The sequence below is a fragment of the Juglans microcarpa x Juglans regia genome, chromosome 1S (assembly GCF_004785595.1).
Source record: "Juglans microcarpa x Juglans regia isolate MS1-56 chromosome 1S, Jm3101_v1.0, whole genome shotgun sequence".
In the NCBI taxonomy this organism is placed as follows: Eukaryota; Viridiplantae; Streptophyta; class Magnoliopsida; order Fagales; family Juglandaceae; genus Juglans; species Juglans microcarpa x Juglans regia.
The window spans coordinates 17,689,624-17,710,239 of record NC_054595.1 but is presented as its reverse complement, the minus strand read 5'-3'; the positions used below and the strand labels follow the sequence as shown (position 1 = coordinate 17,710,239).

General features: G+C 41.3%; 1 protein-coding gene across 1 annotated transcript; it reads left to right on the top strand.

The window, feature by feature from the left end:
* LOC121245975 (DNA-directed RNA polymerases II, IV and V subunit 9B) lies at positions 1-20,430 on the top strand. Its single transcript, XM_041143915.1, has 4 exons — positions 1-224; positions 398-473; positions 1,608-1,766; positions 20,185-20,430. The coding sequence occupies exons 1-4, from the start codon at positions 196-198 to the stop codon at positions 20,263-20,265; spliced, it is 345 nt and encodes a 114-aa protein (XP_040999849.1). The 5' UTR covers positions 1-195; the 3' UTR covers positions 20,266-20,430.
* Positions 20,431-20,616: the final 186 nt, after the last annotated feature.

The following is a 20,616-nucleotide window of genomic DNA, read 5'->3' as shown; positions in this document are numbered from 1 at the left end:
GACTCTCGAGAAGATAGAGCAGCCAGTCTCTGTGATATTTATCACCTGCGTAACGTCGCAATGTTGTTTTGAAGTTGGAGTTGAGACTTGAGAGCCCGCCAAAGCACACCCCCAAGCACAGCGCTGAAATCACCTATTCTACCGGCTCTCGCTCTCTCCGCCTGTCTCGCCCATCTCTTCCTTTTACGTTTCAAGATGAGTACCATGAAGTTTTGCCGGGAATGGTCAGTACCCCATCTCCGTTACCTTTACCATCTTCATCATCATCATCATCCTCACCACCTATCGGCTTACTTTCACATTCATTTGCAGCATTTATTTATCATGCCTCTGTTATACCATAAAAAAATTATTTTTTGTAACTTCGTTTTGGGGTTTTTTTGTTTTGAAATTTCAGCAACAACATTCTCTACCCTAAGGAGGATAAAGAGCAGAAGATCCTCCTGTACGCGTGCCGGAACTGCGATCATCAGGTCCTATCTCACTCTCGCTTTTGTTTCTTTCTTAAGAAAATAATATTCAAACTCTGAATATATGAACTGAGTTGAGGTTTATTGTTCTTATCTTATACATGTTGTATTCAATACAATTTCTTCATTTTTTGCTGGATAGACCCATTACACTACCCCAATTTTACTTTTTCGATTGCCTTCTTTTTCTTGGATATAGAGTGACAAAGGTTACACACCCTATTCCTAGATTTTTGGGCCAAAAAAGGTGTTTTTATCACGCTAATTGTCCTTTTGCAAGGATTTTGGAGTCCTTGTTGCTTTGATTCTTTCATGCTCTATTCCATGCACCCAAAAAGTGAGTTCAGTCCATCTTGAAGCCCGAATTCCCATATCTCCCACACATAAATCTAAAGATTAACATGCTGTCTTAGTATGTTGATTCTAATTTTTTTATTTTATTTTGGAGTTCTTGTTGCTTCGATTCTTTCATGCTCTATTCCATGCACCCAAAATTGTGTTCAGTCCATCTTGAAACCTGAATTCCCATATCTCACACACACAAATCTAAATATTAACATGCTGTAGTAGCATGTTGATTCTAATTTTTGTTTATTTTGGAGTCCTTGTTGCTTTGATTCTTTAATGCTCTATTCCATGCACCCAAAAGTGAGTTCAGTCCGTCTTGAAACCTGAATTCTCACATCTCACACACACAAATCTAAAGATTAACATGCTGTAGTAGCATGTTGATTCTAATTTTGTTTAATAAGTTTACGAATTTAATTGGTCCTTCTCGTCTTATATTCTATTATTAATTATAGACATTTTTGCTGGCTTCTGAACCCTCTCTAAGCCTATTTTCCCCCCTCTAGTTCTTAGCCTTGCTTTTATTCTGTACGCTGACCTCTTCACTTCCACTTCACTAAATTAAAATTTTTCTCTGCAGTGAAAATGTTAAGTGATTGCATTTTATTTTGAAAATTCATTTGTTTTGGTTCAGTAAAACTGGAATTTTTGCTAGAGTGCCGATTCAGCTCATAATGCTACAGGGTTGGGTTTGCATAGATTGATTTCGTCCTTTTTATGGAGTCTATGATTTCTGGTTGGGTTTTTTTTGTTCTCCTATGTGTTTATTGTTTATCCAACACCATGCAGGAGGCTGCTGACAACAACTGTGTCTATAGAAATGAGATACATCACTCTGTTGGAGAGCGCACTCAAGTATTACAGGATGTTGCTGCAGATCCAACTCTTCCCCGCACTAAATCTGTTCGCTGTGCCGAATGCAACCATGGAGAAGCTGTCTTCTTCCAGGTGAAGTTTCTAACCTATTTAAACTGCTATGGTATTTATCGTAGTTACAACATAGTTATTTAATTGACCTTTTAACCTGTTCTAAAATATAATAACTTTTATGACTATATTGGTTATAAAACTAAAAGAGCATCAGTTGATAACCTCAAAATGATACGCGTTGAGAAAGCCAAAAGACTACTAATTCTAAATGAAAGTAACCCATCTGATAAAGGCAAGGATTTTCTCTCCGTACACTTTTTGCTTTGTTGGTTTTTTGCTCTTTCAATGGCAATAATTCCTTGTGGTGATTAGTGTGTTGTCCAGTTTGGAGTGTAGTCCAGTTGGTGATTAGTGTGTTAGTGTATTGGTTGGTTCCGATGGGAATGCACAGTGAGGTTTTTATTGAATAGAAGTTATTTGCGTTTAGAAAGGAGAATGATAGGTGGTAGAGAATCACTGAGAGTAGCTGTCAAGTGGTGAAATACATCTCCTTGGATCATGAAGCTTTGGGTTGGTTGGGCTTTATAGTGAAGGAATGTGCGGTGTCGTTGGGCTCTTCAAAGTTTCTTGGAACACGTAGAACAGGAAATTCTATGTTAACGATGCAGAGGGGCTGCAACCACAATGGTAGTTTTTTTTCCCTTTCGGAGTTTGGGCATGAAAAGAGGAGAGGTATGATAGTAGTTCTAGAAGGTAGGAAGGGGGAGGGCTGGAGGAAATTTGGAGCCATTTTGAAGGAACTCACAACTCATTCCTTTGGTTTGAGTGGGAAAAATAGAGTCCCATGGCCCTCCCAGGTAGACAGTTTGAAGGTTTTTAGGGGAGATGGTGGTGTTCCATTGCTAAAGGTAGATGCCTCAAGGACGTACAGCGAGGTGCTTTAAGCACAAAAGGTACGGCAGCGTGAAGTGAGTGGAGCGGTGTCTGGTGTGTTTGAGGACGTGTAGAGGTGTGGGGGAGATGGCAGGAAATCGTTGGGGCCAAATGAAGAATATATGTTAAGGGTTTTGGGTGACATGGAGATTAAAGTGGGGATATTACTGGCAGGCTGGGCTAGTGAAGGGTCATGGACTAGGCCAGGCCCAGGCCGTAGGCCCAAAGAAGGCTTGGAGGGCTTTGCAGCGATTGCCTCCCGAGATATCGGTCCAGGAGTTGCCTACCGATATCTTGGTCCAAGACTTGAATCTCGCGTTTGTGACGCTAATAAGGCCTTCAACGAACTCCATACCGGCACAGAAAGGGATGCTGGTCGCGGTCGACCATCACGGTGTGTCGACGCTGTCACCTAGACTGGAGGTTTTTGAGGAGGGTGAGTTGGACGAGGAGTTGGAAATGAACGGGCTCTTGATTGTTCATTTTCTGTCGCCAACGTGTGGGCTGCCGTTGGTGAAGGTCTAGAATCAGTTGTGTGTGGCGGAAGGAGGCACAACAGTGCTTCCAGTGCTGTCAAACTCGTCGGAGCAAGAACTGAGGTCTTCGACAGGTTTGTTTTCTTTGGAGATGGGTTCTTTCAAGGGGACTAAGGTTGGGGTTGGGCTTGATAATTTCAATCTTGAATTAGAGAGTGTGAGTGGCTCAGAATTGGCATTGAGGGTTTTATCGAGTGTTGAATCCAGTGTTGAACCTAGGGTTGGGCTTGAAAATTTCAGTTTTGAGCCAGAGTGTGTGTGGTTCGGAAATGGCGTTATGTGTTCCTGCCAGTACTAGTGAGGAGGGGGCCATTCTAACTCCTTTGTGTACACTTCCTCCTAGCTCTAATTATAGCAATAGTTCATCAAATTGGGTTTTCAAGAAAGTAGAGGAGATTCAAGCTGTCATTGGGATTTTGTTTGGAGGGTATGAAGAACAATTTAAGGCTCTCATCGTTGCTCTTGAGGCATTCGAAGTCAGCCTCAAAACGGGATATGGAACTTAAAAAGCTTACTTGCTCTATTAATTATGATGTGAAAGAAGGAAGTGGCGGAAGGGATAGATCGAGAGGAAGGGGCAATGTAGTTTTTTTATGAAGCCTAAGATTTTATCATGGAACGTACGAGGGCTCAATGGTCGCAATAAACGCCTTTGTATCAAATCATTATTGCTGATATGGAAGGGCGATGTGGTGTGTTTTCAAGAAACAAAGTTGCGATTCATTGATAGGAAAATTGTGTGAAGTTTATGGGGGTGCACGCATATGGGTTGGACTTATTTGGCCTCTTTGGGAGCCTCAGGTGGAGTGTTACTTATGTGGGATAAAAGAGTGGTTGAGTCAATTGAGGAGTGTATTGAAGATTTCTCGGTTTCGACTTTATTAAAAAATGTGGTTGATGGATGAGAATGGGCATTTGTAGGCTCCTATGGTCCTAACGTGGACAGGGATAGGAGAAGGTTATGGGAGGAGTTGGCGGGTTTATATTCCTTATGGGATGTGCCATGATGTATGGGGGGTGATTTTAACATTACTCGTTTTCCTAGTGAATGATCAGGACTTTATCGGTATTCAGTGGCCATGGAAGAATTCTCCGAGTTTATTTTTTATCTGGACCTCATAGATCTCCCCTTGGTGGAGGGCGAGTACACGTGGTCAAACGGGCAGGTTTGGTTGAGATTGGATAGATTCCTTGTATCTTCTTCGTGGGAAGCTCACTATCTGGAAGTAAGTCAGAAATGGTTAGCTCGAGTTAGTTTAGATCATTTCCCTATCCTTCTGGATTGTGGGTGTATTCACAGGGGGCATCGGTATTTTAAATTTGAAAACATGTGGTTAACAACGGATGGGCTTGCAAGTAAGTTGAAGGCACTGAAACAAGACTTGAAGAAGTGGAATTTGGAAGTTTTTGGCCACATTGACAACCAGAAGTCTACACTGTTGGAGGAATTGCAAGAGTTAGAGGGTAAAGAATTATTGGGAGATACCTCGGAGGAGGTGTTATTGAGGAAGGGCAGGGTTATGGCAAATCTAGAGAGGGTATTGTTGTCAAAGGAGACTTCATGACATCAAAAATCCAGGGCCCTTTGGTTGAAAGAAGGAGATAGGTGTACGAAGTTCTTTCACAAAGTGGCTAATTCATATTGGCGCAACAATGCTATTGAGTCACTTCTATCAGGCTCTCGGGTGCTATCTTCTCCTCCCGAGCTAGAAAATCATATTGTACATTATTATGAAACCCTTATCACAGAATCGGCTTCTTGGAGGCCGAAGCTTGATGACTTGCCCTTTGAGGCAATTGACTCGCGAAGTGTGAGTGTTCTGGAGAGACCGTTTGTTGAAGAAGAAATTTACAAGATCATCTCTAGCATGGTTAAGGATAAAGTGCCTGGTCCAGATGGTTTCTCAATGGGTTTCTTTCAAACTTGTTGGGATATTGTGAAAGGTGATGCTATGCAAATTTTTAGTGAATTTCACTCTTTTCAAAAGTTTGAAAAATCCCTTAATGTGACCTTCATTGCTCTCATTCCCAAGAAACAAAGGGCTTCGATTATTGAAGACTTTCGTCCTATAAGCCTAGTTAGTAGTGTTTATAAAATTATTTCGAAGGTTCTTGCAAACCAGTTTAGCCCAGTGATGGAACATATTATTTCTAAGTCCCAGAATGCTTTTGTTCGTGGGAGACAAATTCTTGATTTGGTACTCATTGCAAATGAGTGCGTGGACCACAGATTACGGGAGGGTGGTTCTGGTGTTCTTTGTAAGCTTGATATGGAGAAGGCTTATGATTATGTGAATTAGGAATTTCTCTTATACCTGCTTGAGAGGTGCGGTTTTGGGGCTAGGTGGATTCCATGGATGCGTCACTGTATTTCAATTGCCAGGTTCTTAGATGATGAAATATATTGACAATGATTGTGTTAGATTACCTACCCGTGTGTTGTTGGTGGTGTTTATTCACTAACCAAATATTTAACAACATACCCATTTCGATGTCATTAAAAAATCTGTAACTACATATACACTTACAAGTGGTTTGAGTGAGAAATTAATATTTTAATATTTAGCCAACCACTATAACAAAAATTTAAATTGTTTTAGAGATGTCCAATTTAATGTGAAGTCTTTGTAAGCTTGATATGGAGAAGGCTTATGATCATGTGAATTAGGAATTTCTCTTATACTTGCTTGAGAGGTACGGTTTTGGGGCTAGGTGGATTCCATGGATGCGTCACTGTATTTCAATTGTCCGGTTCTTAGTTCTGGTTAATGGCACACCCGTTGGCTTTTTTGATTGTTCTTGGGGTTTGCAGCAGGGAGATCCTCTATCTCCTCTTCTATTTGTTATAGGTATGGAGGCTTTAAGTAGGATGGTGCAGGTGGCCGTTGGGGGAGGTTTCTTATCTGGTTTTCAGGTGGGCAATGGTTCTGGTAGCTCTACTATCATCTCACATCTTTTTGTAGATGATACCTTAGTCTTTTGTGAAGCGAATGCTAGCTAGATACATTATCTACAAGCACTGTTACTCTATTTTGAAGCAATGTCAGGGCTTAAGGTGAACATTGGCAAGTCTGAGATGGTTCCTGTGGGTGAGGTTTCTAATATCCGTAGTTTAGCAAGCCTGCTGAATTGTAAGATGTCTTCTTTTCCAATGAAATATCTGGATCTTCTGTTGGGAGCAACTTTCAAGAATAGAGTTATTTGGAATGGCTAGTTGGAAACGGGTGTATTTATCAAAAGGGGGCTGCTTCACTCTCATCAAGAGTACTCTCACTAACCTTCCTACTTATTTTTTATCGTTGTTTCCTATGCTTATAGGGGTGGTGAACAGGATGGAGAAACTTTTTAGGGCATTCTTATGGGGAGGCATGGGGGAGGAGAAGAAATTCCATCTGGTGAGATGGAAGACAATATGTGTCTCAGTTGAGAAAGGGGAGTTGGGAGTGTGTAATTTAAGAACTTTTAATAAAGTTGAGAAAGGGGAGTTGGGAGTGTGTAATTTAAGAACTTTTAATAAAGCTTTATTGGAGAAATGGCTTTGGAGATATTATTTGGAGGAGGGATCATTGTGGAAGGAAATTATTGACGCTAGATATGGTGTCGCTAGGGGTGGTTGGTGTTCTAACGAAGTGAGAGGGGGTATGGTGTGGGTGTATGTAAATTTATAAGGAAAAGGTGGCCACGTTTTGTAAATCAAATTCGCTTTGTTGTTGGTGAGGGCAATCGAATCAGTTTTTGGAGGGACGTGTGGTGTGGAGATCAAGCATTGGAAAGGGCTTTTCCGGCTCTATATCGCATTGCAGGTAATAGGAAGGCTTCAGTGGCAGATGTGCGGTCATTTTCTTATGGTGCGGTCATTTTCTTATGGTGCGCACCAGTGAAACATTCTTTTTATTAGGGATTTTCATGACTGGGAATTATGTATTGTTTCAAATTTTTTTTAGCCTACTATATTCTATGGGGACCTATAGGGCATAGAGAGATGGATTGACGTGGTCTTATGATCATAAGATATGTACAATAAAGGCGTATTATAACATCTTAACAACACAATAGCATACTCTGTTTCCCTGGAAGAATATTTGGAGGACTCGTGTGCCTTCTAAAGTAGCTTTTTTTGTGTGGAATGGTGCTCTTGGAAAGATATTGACCATGGACAATTTGAGGAAGAGAGGATGTGTAGTGATGGATTTGTGTTATATGTGTAAAAATAATGGAGAATCTGTGGACTACCTCTTATTACATTGTGAGGTAACTAGGGTGTTGTGGGATGAGACTTTTCAAAGGGTTGATGTTGCATGGGTTATGCCTATGAGGGTGGTGAATTTGTTGGGTTGTTGGAGAAAAATGCAAGGCTGTTATCAAGTGGTTGCAGTGTGGAAAATGATTCCGTTGTGCATTATGTGGTGCATTTGGACAGAAAGGAATGCGCAATGCTTCGAAGATAAGGAACGCACAATGGCCGAGTTGAAGAATTTTTTTCTCCACACTTTAATGTGCTGGTTTTCTGCTATTGTATTGCATGGGGATAATGTGCATGATTTATTGTCTTTAATTTATCGCTTTTAGAATGTAATTAGGGGTCCTTCTGTATACTTCCTGTATACAAGGGCTATGTCTACTTCACTCATTTATATAATATTTATCTCTTACTTATAAAAAAAAAAAAAATTCTAAATGAAAGTTACTAAAGCATATATTATTTTCATATAATCACTTTAATTAATGACGGTATTTTAATTAATGACAGTTTTCATGTAATCATATAATCAGGGGGTGAGTAGATGTCGTGGCTTCGTAGGAGTAAAGTTTACAGAATTATATATTATATAATAGATAGAAAATATAATGCTTGGGAAAATAATGATGATGACAATGATTAGGGCTGCAAACAAGCTGAGTCGAGCTGAATTCGAACAAGGGTACTCAAGCTCGATTAGCATGTTTACTGCTCATTCGAACTCAGCTCGAACTCGAATAAGACTTGAATATCTTTTGTTAACCATTAATGTTGTTCAAATTTGGTTCGAGCTTGACTAAAAATAAACAAATGACACAAACTCCCTCTCTCTCTCTCTCTCTCTCTCTCTCTCTTTTAATTCTAATTCTTATCTTTTGTTTAATGTATTTTTTTTTTTTTAATTTTACAAAAAATTCTAACCATATAAGTATTCAACCAAGTAGTTTTGATTCAAAAATTCTTATGATATAACTTTTTATAAAATAAATTAACTTATAGTTGTAAATTAAAAAAATAATACATAAGATAAATGTATTAAACTAAACCATTTAATTTATAGAAAACATAATAAATCAAAAGTTCTAGTTGTGTAATATATTATTATTAAATATAAGTTATGAAGCTTACATTAGTAATTATTATATTTATAAGTGTATTACAAGCCTATGATATAAGTATATAATTATTACATATAAGTTCATGTACATATATTACACTATAAAAATATAATAATATGCAACTATAAATAATAAGTAATAGTTATAACTTACAATATGTGTTATCATTTATCTAGTATAATGAAAACCATGTTGTGTATAAGGTTAATGATAGGATTCCTTAATTAAAAGGAAATACCATCAACTTATGTTATGAGGTGCATTATATATACAAATTATAGTTATTCAATTATAGATAATTTGGTAATCGTTTCAAGTAAATGTGTATTCAGCTATTCATTTATTACTATATCAATAGGCTATAATCTATATAACAATTAGAAGATTAATATATAACATTAATACTTATAAAAAATTTAATATATAATATTAACGTTATATTACATAATACATATTTAACTAAATTTATAAAATAAATTGTATTACAAACATAAAATAGCTTGATATATCATATAACTTGTAATAAAATACACAACTAAACATTCATAACTAATTACATAAAATATTTTCTATAAGAAAAAGAATAATACAAATTATCCTAAACACACTTTGGGCACATAATAAATATATTAAATAAGGTGAACTATATTTTTTTTTTGATAAGTAATAATCTTTATTGATGTGAATGAAATTAGGCAGTGCCCAAGTACACAGGAAATATATTAAGAGAGGCACCTAATTACATTCTAATAGACTAGAAAGAAGATAAGAACTCATGAACATTCCCTCCCCTCAATACAATAGCAGAAAACCACTAGAAAATAGAGAATACAAAAAAGTTCCAGATTTCCCCCATTGCACGCTCCTTGTTATTAAAACATCTGTCATTCCTTTCCAACCATAAACACTACATTAAGCACAAAGGAATCATCCGCCACACGGCTGCTAATTGGGCACTACCATGAGACCTATTCCAGCATGCTAATAGGTCCACCACACTCTTGGGCATAGCCCAACTTAGCCCAGCTCTACTAAGAATACCAGCCCAAAGCTCCCCAGCCACCTCACAATGTAAGAGCAAGTGATCTACCGATTCTCCACTTTTTTTACACATGTAGCACCACTCTATAATCACCATACCTCGTTTTCTTAAATTGTCAACCGTCAATATCTTCCCATGAGCAGCTGTCTAAGTGAAAAAGCAACTTTAGAAGGCACTAACACCTTCCATATACTCTTCCATGGAAAGAAAGTGGGCTGTAGGACTGTCAAAGCCTTATAGAAAGATTTAACAGTAAACTTCTCTTTCCTCGTGTGAGTCCACAACATACGGTCTCCCCTATTGACCCCTAGCTTTGCTGAATATAAGTAACTGTAAAACTCTGCCAGCTCTTCTAATTCCCAGTCCTGAGCATTTCTTGTAAAAGTGACATTCCAAGTGACCATCCCGTTGGCACGACATAGAACTTCTGAAACTGGGGCTTGCTGATTTCCAGCCAAATTAAAAGCACTTGGGAAAGCCAGGCAAAGAGGACTCTCCCCACTCCATACATCGAACCAAAAGCGGGTACGTGTTCCATCACCCACCTCAAACTTAAGATGTTTTTCAAAGGTATTCCACCCCTTCCTTATGAATTTCCACAGGCTTACTCCGTAAGTCCCCCTACCCTCCTTAGAGCACCATTCCCCCCACTCACAACCATACTTATGATCAATAACCTCTCTCCACAGCGAATTCCCTTCCTTATGATACCTCCACAGCCACTTCCCTAAGAGTGCCTTGTTGAAAACACACAAGTTTCGTACCCCTAACCCCCCATTCGCCAATGGACAGCTCACCATTTGCCAACTCACAAGGTGAAATTTGGATTCCTCCCCATACCACCCCACAAAAAAGCTCTAAACAACTTTTCTAACCGGTTTGCCACACCCACCGGTAATGGAAATAGAGAAAGATAGTAAGTGAGAAGGTTGGAAAGAGTGCTTTTAATAAGGGTTAATCTCCCCCTCTCGATAGATATAGCCGTTTCCATCCTGAAAGTCGTTGCTCAACCTTCTCTACCACCCCATCCCAAATGCTCTTTGCTTTGAAAGACGCCCCTAAGGGAGTCCAAGATATGTCATAGGGAGAGAGGCAATTTTGCAACCTAGTAACTCCGCTAAAGAGGCTATATTGTTCACCTCCCCCACCGGAACCAGCTCCGACTTCCCCAAGTTCACCTTGAGTCCCGAAACAGCTTCAAAACACAACAAAACTGCCCTTAAAGCTTGAATCTGGCCACTTACAGCATCACAAAAAATGAGCGTATCATCTGCAAAGAGTAAATGTGAAATGGAGCTGGTATTACTATTGCTGTCCACTGAAAAACCAGCAAGAATTCCCCCCTTACAGCGGCCTCCACCATACGACTCAATGCCTCCATTACAATGACAAAAAGGAAAGGGGATAGTGGATCCCCTTGTCTCAAACTCCTGGAAGATTGAAAAAAACCACAAGGTCTTCCATTGACTAGGACCGAAAATCGAGCGGTTGAGACACAATGTTTAATCCAAGCACACCATCTATCCCCAAAACCACATCTTCTAAGCATATAAAGGAGAAAATCCCAACATACATGGTCATAAGCTTTCTCCATATCGAGCTTGCAAAAGAACCCCCGGGGTGCCCTCTCGCAACCGACTATCCAAGCACTCATTTGCTATCAACACTGAGTCCAGGATTTGCCGCCCCTTTACAAATGCATTTTGAGGTTTGGAAATGAGTTTGTCCATAACCAAACTCATACGATTAGCTAACACCTTTGATATGATTTTATAAATTCCCCCTACCAAACTAATATGCCGGAAGTCTTTCAATTCATATGCACCGGCTATTTTCGGAATGAGAGCAATGAAAGTAGCGTTTAGTGACTTCTCAAACTTTTGACTAGAATGAAAAGTATTGAAAATCTGCATCACTTCCTCCTTCACAATGTCCCAACTCTCCTGAAAGAAAGCCAAAGAGAAACCATCCGGACCGGGTGCTTTGTCTCTGCACATACTTTTCACCACGAGATGCACCTCCTCTTCATCAAAAGGCCTCTCCAACCATCCAGCTACATCCAAATCCAATTGAGCAAAGGGTAAACCATCTAGTTTGGGGCGCCATTCTTCTTTTTCAGCAAGGAGATCCTCATAATACTGCACTATGGGGTCTTGGATTTCTTCAGAAGAATGTAACACACTAGGACCAGAATGGAGTACTTCAATGGCATTGTTGCGCCTATGTGAATTAGCCACCTTGTGGAAAAACTTAGTACATTTATCCCCCTCCTTCAACCAAAGTGCCCTTGATTTTTGCCTCCAAGATATTTCTTCTAGCAACAATACTTTCTCAATTTCTGTCACCACCACTTTCTTCCGTAATAAAGAGTCCGCATTAACTACACCTTCCTCCAAAGCCTGCAGCTCATCCCAAAGGATATTTTTCTGCACTTCCGTATGTCTAAATTCTTCTTCATTCCACTTCATCAGGTCATACTTGAGAGCTTTAAGTTTACCCGCCACTATGAAACTAGGGGTATCCTCAAAAGAATAACTGTCCCACCAAACCTTTACCTTATCCGCAAATCCTTCAACTTCCAGCCACATATTCTCAAATTTGAAGGAGCATCTACCCCCACGAATACCACCACAATCAAGCAAAATTGGGAAATGATCGGAACAAACACGTGGCAGTCTTTTCTGACATAGGTCCGGAAAATGCGTCTCCCAAGAAGAGGAGACTAGAAATCTGTCCAGCCGGGACCCCCCTCGGCTATTGGACCAAGTGTAGGCCCCCCCAACCAGCGGAAGATCCACAAGATTCAGATCAAAGATCAACTCTGAAAAGGCTTCCATTGCCCCTGACGACGTAGAGGCCCCTACTCTCTCACTAGGGAACCGAACAATATTAAAATCTCCTCAAAAAACCCAGGGTAAATCCCATAAGGAGTGAAGACCTGCCAATTCCTCCCACAAAAAGCATCTATCTCTTTCTACATTGGGCCCATACACACCCGCTAAAGCCCACAACCACCCATCCTCAGTGTTCCTAAAAGATACAGCCATTGTGAATTTCCCCATGCAATTCTCGACCATCTCCACCACACGCTTATCCCACATTACCAACACCCCTCCCGAAGCCCCCGATGAGGGTAGAGAACACCACCCCACAAAGGAACAGCCCCACAAGCTTCGAATTATGTATCTACCAACGCCACACAACTTAGTCTCTTGAAGGCATACAATGTCAGCCTTCCAACTCCGAATGAGGGATCTAATACGGAGACATTTATTCACGTCATTGATCCCCATTACATTCCATGAGAGGATTTTAGGTTTCATTAAATAACGAAATGCCCTTACCCTTCAACCTCTCCCTCCCCACACTTTCCTCCTTGTTGTCGTAATTAATAGAGCATTTGAGACGTTTCAACTCCCGGTCCCGTTTCACTGCTGATTTCAGAACCGTAGGTCTCCCTGCCTCCATTGCAATCAACAGGGCCTTAAGTTCTTCATACCCAGCAAACGAAATTCCCACACACTCTTGAACTTCCTCTACTTTTTTTAACAGCCAATCGTCTGTTATATTGTACACTGGCTTTGGAGAAATAATACGTAACGGGATAGGACTTTCCAACTCATCCTTATCGCCCTCAAAGCCGCTGCCCATGAGCTGATCCGTTGGTTGGACCATAAAATCAGCCTCCTTCAACACCACTGAATATGACCCAGTGCCCCATCGATCCCCCCTTCCATATCCTCCACCCACAAGTTCCGAGTGTTACACCTCTCATCCACCTCCCCATCCTCCAAAGTTTTCCCAACAGGCTCATCATTTTCGACCTCCACTGCTTTCAGAGCCTCTTCTTCCACTTCCGCCAACATGGGCAGTACCTGAGCTACTCCTAAGCCTTCGACGGTGGTCGGCGACATGATCTGGGCGTACCCCGACGTCGCAGGGGCATCAGCTACCTCTGTCGCACCCATCGTTGCAGGTCCCGAAATTAGATCCATGACCATCGCCCCTGAAACTTCACTCCCCAGTGGACAGAACTGTTGCAATAACGTCAGAGAGACCTCAGAGCCCTCCGTCGCAACTTTTTGTGCTAGTTCCGATGAGTGAGCACCTCGACATCCTCTGTCAACCTCCATCGCACCTTTCTCCCCTGTTTCTCGGAGCTCTGCCACTGTTTCCAGCACCCCAGCTGACGACGGGAGACCCACCCCCTCTGACGGCGGCCCCTGGTCCATTGTCGGCGGTGGGTGTTGAGGCCCACCCGACGACGAAGGAGTTTCGGCCCTTGGAGGCCGACGTCTCCAAGCAGTCTCCACTGCCTGTCGCTTGACAGGCTGGGCTTGTTGAGCCACGCAGGGGGCCTGCTGGGCGTATCCTGGCCCATATGCAGAGAGGCCTTTCCCTTTGGAACAATCCAGCCCCAAGCCCAACTCCCTCCAATCCCCCTCCACAACACTGCGTTTCACTTTCTCCAAATTACTCTGCAGAGTACTAATTTGAGCCTGCATATCTGACAAGAGACGAACCATACCTTCCTTGTCAAGGCCATCACGTCCCCTGCCATCCTCCCCACTACTCTGCACCCCAACCAAACCACCATCCCTCCCATGCATGTCAGGACTAGAGCCCAGTCTAACAGTACCTCTAGTAATGTCCAGATAACTTGGTTTCTGTAAAGCATCCATGCTGCCGCTGGAATGAGGCAGCACTGCCGTCGACTGGAGTTGTTGAGGCAGCACCTCCCTCAACACCTCCATCATCCTCCTCCATCCCGCTCCCTCACGATCCTCAGGAATGAAAATACAGTTCCGACGGCCCCCCCTGTTTATATTCCACCAATGCCATGAATGCTCCTTGAGGATTGGAACATCGTTGAGCTATGAATCCCCTATCTCCTTCCCGATGAGCTGTGTAGAACTCTCTTCTCCTTAACTTCAAGCAGTCGTCCAGTGCCTTGATAAACCAACTTGTTGCAGCTGAACCCAAGTGCAGTTTTTTTACAAACTTCCAACCACGTTCAGTGATAAGCACCCCAGAACCATCTCTCACCACCACAAAAGACTTAAATTCACTGAAAACAACATTCGAAGCTATCTTCGTCCTATTCATACCCTCACCCATCTTAATCAACTAAACTACAGAACCAATCAACGTAACAAAGCAACAAGATGCATGTGTACGGAGAGAAAAGTTTTAGGAGAGAGAAAATGAAGCCTTCTCATGTCACAAAGGTCAAGGAATAAAGTTATTAAGGTAAACTATATATATATATATATATATCAATAATATATAATTAAGTATATAAAATACAACTAACATGCAATAAATATAACACATACATATAGAACACATTACAAGCTTCAAAATGAGTTAATTCGAGCTTTTACGAGATTTGTTCACGAACCAGGAATGTTTTCCGACTTTCCCTCACCGTCAAGCGTAGGATCTTTGGCACAACATGGACAGACAACTCCGAGGGTGGGTTTTCAGGTGGCACCATGCCAACGAAGGATTTTCAACAGGAGGTGGGGGCCCGAGAGCTGTGGACAGAGGTTGGAAGTGATGGGGGTGTTGATATAGGGCCCTCAAGAGGATTACAGGTCCTTAGTGCCAATGCAAGGCTTCCTTTAGGAGGACTGTAGGTCCCTCTTTACTGAGGGGGAGATGGGAGAGTCGGTGGAGTTGCAGTGGTCAAGTAGGGACGAGATTGACATGGTAGGGGAGCCCACACTTCTAAACTATCTGTTACCAGGTCAGCATTGAGCTTATAATTGGGTTTTACATAAGGTGTCAGAAATCCAACACTGTGTGGGGCTTGAATGTTCAGGTTTTGAGGAGCAGTTCATGGCTTTGCTTATTGCCATTGAAGCTGGACGCAATCAAATTAAGAATTCAGAATTAAAAAAAAAAAAAAAAAAAAAAAAAAAAACAGAGGGAGCTAAAGAGGTTAACTTGGTCTATTAACTACGAGGGAAGCTCAAGTAGAGATAGATCCAAAGGGAATGTCCGAGGGCTTAACGAGGCCAATAAGCGATTTTGGATAAAAAACTTGCTCCGTGGGTGGATGGTGGACATTGTGTGCTTACAAGAAACTAAATTGAAAGTCATTTCAAGAAGTATTGTTCATAGCTTATGGAGTTATCTATATGTTGGTTGGGCTTACCTTGCATCAGTGGGGGCCTCAGGAGGAGTATTAGTTATGTGGGATAGAAGGGTGGTAGAGAAAATGGAGGAGTACATTGGGGAATACATAGTGGCATGCTCCTTTAAGAGTGTAGAAGATAATTTCAGGTGGGCCTTTGCTGGTATCTACGGGCTGAACTTGGACAGCGAAACAAGACTGTTGTGGGATGAATTAGCTGGTGGGACTTGCCATGGTGCATTGGCGAAGACTTCAATGTTATATGATTCCCAAGTGAACGTTCGGGAGAAAGTAGATTGCGGCCAGCAATGACGGAATTCTCGGAGTGTATTTTCGAGCTGGGCCTGGTGGACATTCCTCTTATGGGAGGAACATACACGTGGTCTAACAATCAAACGTGGTCTCAACTGGACATATTTTTAGTCTCCTCGGAATGGGAAATGCATTATCCAAAGTTATGCCAAAAGAGACTTCCTCATCTCTGTTCTGACCATTTTTCTATCTTGCTGGATTGTGGTGGTATTCATGGAGGGACTCAGTATTTTAAATTTGAAAATATGTGGCTAAAAACAGAAGGTATTGCCGAGAGGGTTAGACAATGGTGGTCCTCATACTAGAGTCATGGCACCCCTAGTTTCATTTTTGCGGGCAAACAAAAAATTTTGAAAAAAGATTCAAAGTTTTGGAATGCCCAATCCTTTGGTGATATAATTGAATGTAAGAAGTCCATGTTGGCGGAGCTATAGGAGATAGAGCAGGTACAGGAGGGTCGGTTCTCTCTATGGAAGAATTCTCTTGGATGACTGAGTTAATTTCATAATTAGAAAGGGTTACCTTATTGGAGGAGATGTCTTGGCGCTAAAAATCACGAGCATTGTGGTTGAAAGAAGGAGATCGAAACAAAGTTTTTTCATTGAGTGGCCAATTCTCATAGGAGAACTAATACCATAAAGACGCTGAACATAGATGGTGTTGGTTGCACAAAGGCCCCTGTGATTCAAGAATATATTGCTGGTTTTTTTGAACATTTACTTACCAAACAAGTGGGGTGGAGGCCTAAGCTTGATGGGCTAGCCTTTGAATCCATCAACCAGTAGCATGTTTCTTGGCTTGAGAGGCCTTTCGAGGAGACAAAGGTTCATGGGTGTGGTGAGGAGAATGGTCAAAGACAACACCTGGTTCTGATGGCTTTTCTATGGGATTTTTTCAATCATGTTGGGATGTGGTGAAGGAGGACCTAATGCAGGTGTTCCAGTAATTTTATTCGGTTGGAAAATTTGAGAAAAGTCTCAATGCCACTTTTATTGTGTTTATTCCCAAGAAGATTGGGGAATTGGAGGTGAAGGACTATTGGCCCATTAGTCTTGTGAATGGGGGGTGTACAAGATTCTTTCCAAGGTGTTTGCAAATCGCCTTGGGGAGGTTTTGGGGTTGGTCATCACGAAACCCCAAAACTCATTTGTAAAGGACAGATAAATTTTGGACTTAGTTCTCATTGCCAACGAATGCCTAGATAGTAGACTCAAATCTGGCAACTCGGGTTTCTTATGCAAGCTGGATATGGAGAAGGCATATGATCATGTTAATTGGGAGTTTCTACTTCACTTACTTGAGAGGTGTGGCTTTGGGAAGAGATGAAGCTCTTGGATCAAATCGTGCATATCAACGGTGAAGTTCTCAATTTTAGTGAATGGCAGTTTGGTGGGATTCTTCCACAACTCCTGTGGGTTAAGACAGGGGGTTCCTTTGTCCCCACTCATGTTTGTCATTGTCATGGAGGCACTCAACAAAATAATCTCAGCCTTGGTTAACAGAGACTGTGGCTGGTTTTTCAGTCGGTGATTCTCTTAACATTTCTCATTTGTTCGCAAATGATACTTGAATATTTTGTGAGGCAGAACAAAGCAAGATTCGGGCACTTCTACTCTATTTTGAGGTTGTATTTGGTTTGAAAGTAAACTTAGCCAAATCAGAATTGGTTCTAGTTGGTAATGTTCGCAACATCCGGCAGCTGACCAACACTTTTGGATGTAAGGTTTCTTCTCTTCCCATGAATTACCTTGGTCTTCCTTTGGGGGCAGTCTCAAGGGCTATTCCTATCTGGGATACAATAATTGAGAAGATTGAACATAGATTGACAGGTTGGAAGAGACTGTACTTGTCGAAAGGCGGCGGGAACACATTAATCAAGAGCACTGTCAAATTTACCAACCTACTTTTTATTGTTATTCCCAATTCCAACGAGCATGGCGACCCGTTTTGAGAAACTTCATCACGATTTCCTTTGGGTTGGTCTAGGGGATGAATTCAAATTCCACCTGGTTAAGTGGGATAAGGTATGCTCCCCAATTTCTTCTAGTGGGTTGGGTATTAGAAATCTGAGGGTCTTCAATCGGGCCCTTCTTGGGAAATGGTTGTGGCGATACAATCAAGAACTAGAAGCTATATGGAAGTTGGTGATTGACTATAAGTATGGAGGTATGTGGGGGTGGTGGAGCACTAGGGAGGTATGGCGTATGGAGTGGGAGTTTGGAGGTATATTAGACGAGGATAGGGGTGTTTGCCCGTCATACTAGACTTGTGCTGGGGGATGACTCAAGAATAAATTCTGGTACGACTTATGGTGTGGCGATAAAGCCCTCAAGGACTCATTTGCTTCAGTCTTCAAGATTGTAGGTGAGAAAGAAGCTTTAATGGTGGAACTCATGGAGATATTTGGGAACATAGTCCAGTGGAATGTGAGCTTTACTAGGGCAGCCCAAGATTGGGAAGTTGCAGCTTTGAGGACTTCTTTAGACTCTTGTCCTCCATAAAACTGAGCACTCAAAGATCAGATACGTCATGGTGGATACCTGCAAGTAAAGGTATAGTCTCGGTTCGCTCTTTCTCTAAGTCTCACACAATTGCTGAACAATCACTTTCCATGGAGAACAAATACAATTTAGAGAAATAAAGTGCCTCCCAAAGCGGCATTTTTTTGCTTGGACAACTTCCCTGTACAAGATCTTGACAATGGATAGCTTACGAAAACGCAGGGTGATTATAGTGGACTGGTGCTGTATGTGTAAAAACAGCGGTGAGACTGTGGATCATCTTCTATTGCATTGTCAGGTTGCCAAAGCATTATGGGACGATATATTCAAACAGTTAGAGCTAGCCTAAGTTATGCTCGCTACAAGGGTTCAATTTTTGGCCAGCTGGACAAATCTAGGCAGTATTCCACAAATTACAGCTACATGGAAGATGATACCTATTTGTATTTTGTGGTGCGTATGGCAGAAGCGTAATGACCGGACGTTTGAGGACAAGGAGCGCACATTAGAGGAGCTTAGATTAGTTTTTGTCAGAATTTTGCTTTTCTGGGCCAAAGCTGATGATTTTAATGGCCTTGATCTTCATGATTTTCTTGTTTCCATTTCCTCCTCCTAGATAGGTGTTACTTCTTGTATACCATCTTGTGTACTTGTGCTATGCCTATTCTTATTAATACAATCGTTTAATTACCAAAAAAAAAAATTCTTCTTCTAGATAAACCACAGCATCAGAAATCGAGATGTGGCACATGATGCTATATCAAGGTTGCATAGCTGCAGGCTCATACATCCATCAGGTCTACTGTGAGCTTGGGGCATGAACCAGTATAACACATCCACGCAAGATTTTGTTCCATGTGGAAGTAATAAATAGGAACTGCCAAGTGCCCCGCGAGTAAGTTGCCATGTGCACCCTAGGAGGGCAGTCTAAGTTACTTCTACTATCCATGGTACAATTAAAAAATCAAGCTTTTGGAGGGAATTGAAGATGTGTGTCAAAGACACGGAATCAATAATTTTAACCATCGAGAGAGGTCCATAAGTTCATATTAGTTTTTGGCTTAGATCATAATTTAATTTATCTATCTTAGCGGCAAAAAAAAGTTCATATTAGTTTTTGGTGTCATATCCTTCTTTGCCAATGGCTCGCATGTGGGAATTCATTACAATTTTAAATCGATTGCTTGTTCCTCTAGATAAGCCAATGTTATAGTGCTGCTTTGAAGTTAAAAATTTTGCTTCTCAGAAAATCCAGATCTGCTGGATTTGGTTCAACTTAGATTTTTCTAGATTTAATTTCATGTTATTCTAGAGATTGTTTTTTTTTTTTTTTTTTTTTTTGGGTAAGGTTTTTGGTGAGCACACACAGCACACTTATAAGCAAGCTACCTTTCACCATTGCAAGACAGGAAGAAATGATGTCAACAGTTACCCTCTTCCCTGAGCTTCTGAACTCTAGATATGCTACTTTTATGCCACCAAGCCATACCTGCTTGAATATCATTGTGCAAGCCAGCTCAAAGTTCAGGCAGGAGGCAAAGTGCTCCCGTCTCGTTTTCTGCAGTTCTTTTATGCTGGACAATCATATGCGCCTCTATTAGAAAACTGATGGCAATCCCTTGATTAAATTCATGATGAGCGAGTAATTTTTCAACTGCTTCCAATTTATGTGCAGGCAACTGCTAGAGGGGAGGAGGGTATGACACTGTTTTTTGTCTGCTGCAACCCAAACTGTGGCCATCGATGGAGAGATTAGAATGAAACCAGGCTCAACTGCTTCCAATTTATGTGAAATTGTCGAAGACTTGTGACGATAGTATGTCGTAATGGAGTTTAGAAGACTTCCATTAACAAATGAGAACCTGTGGCTGTATCATCACACCCTTTTGGATTGTGGGTAAATAATCCAATTTTTATACGATATTGAGTGTGTAAAATAATCATGTTCAGCCCTTAGGCCAATATCTTTATTGTTTTGCTTAGTTTGATTCCAATGTGGATAATTTTCATAAAAATTGGGGGGGCGTCTTGACACTTGATTATCATGGCCCCCATTTTCACACTTCAGCACGGGTTGCAATCCGTAGAATTTATTACAATACTGGAA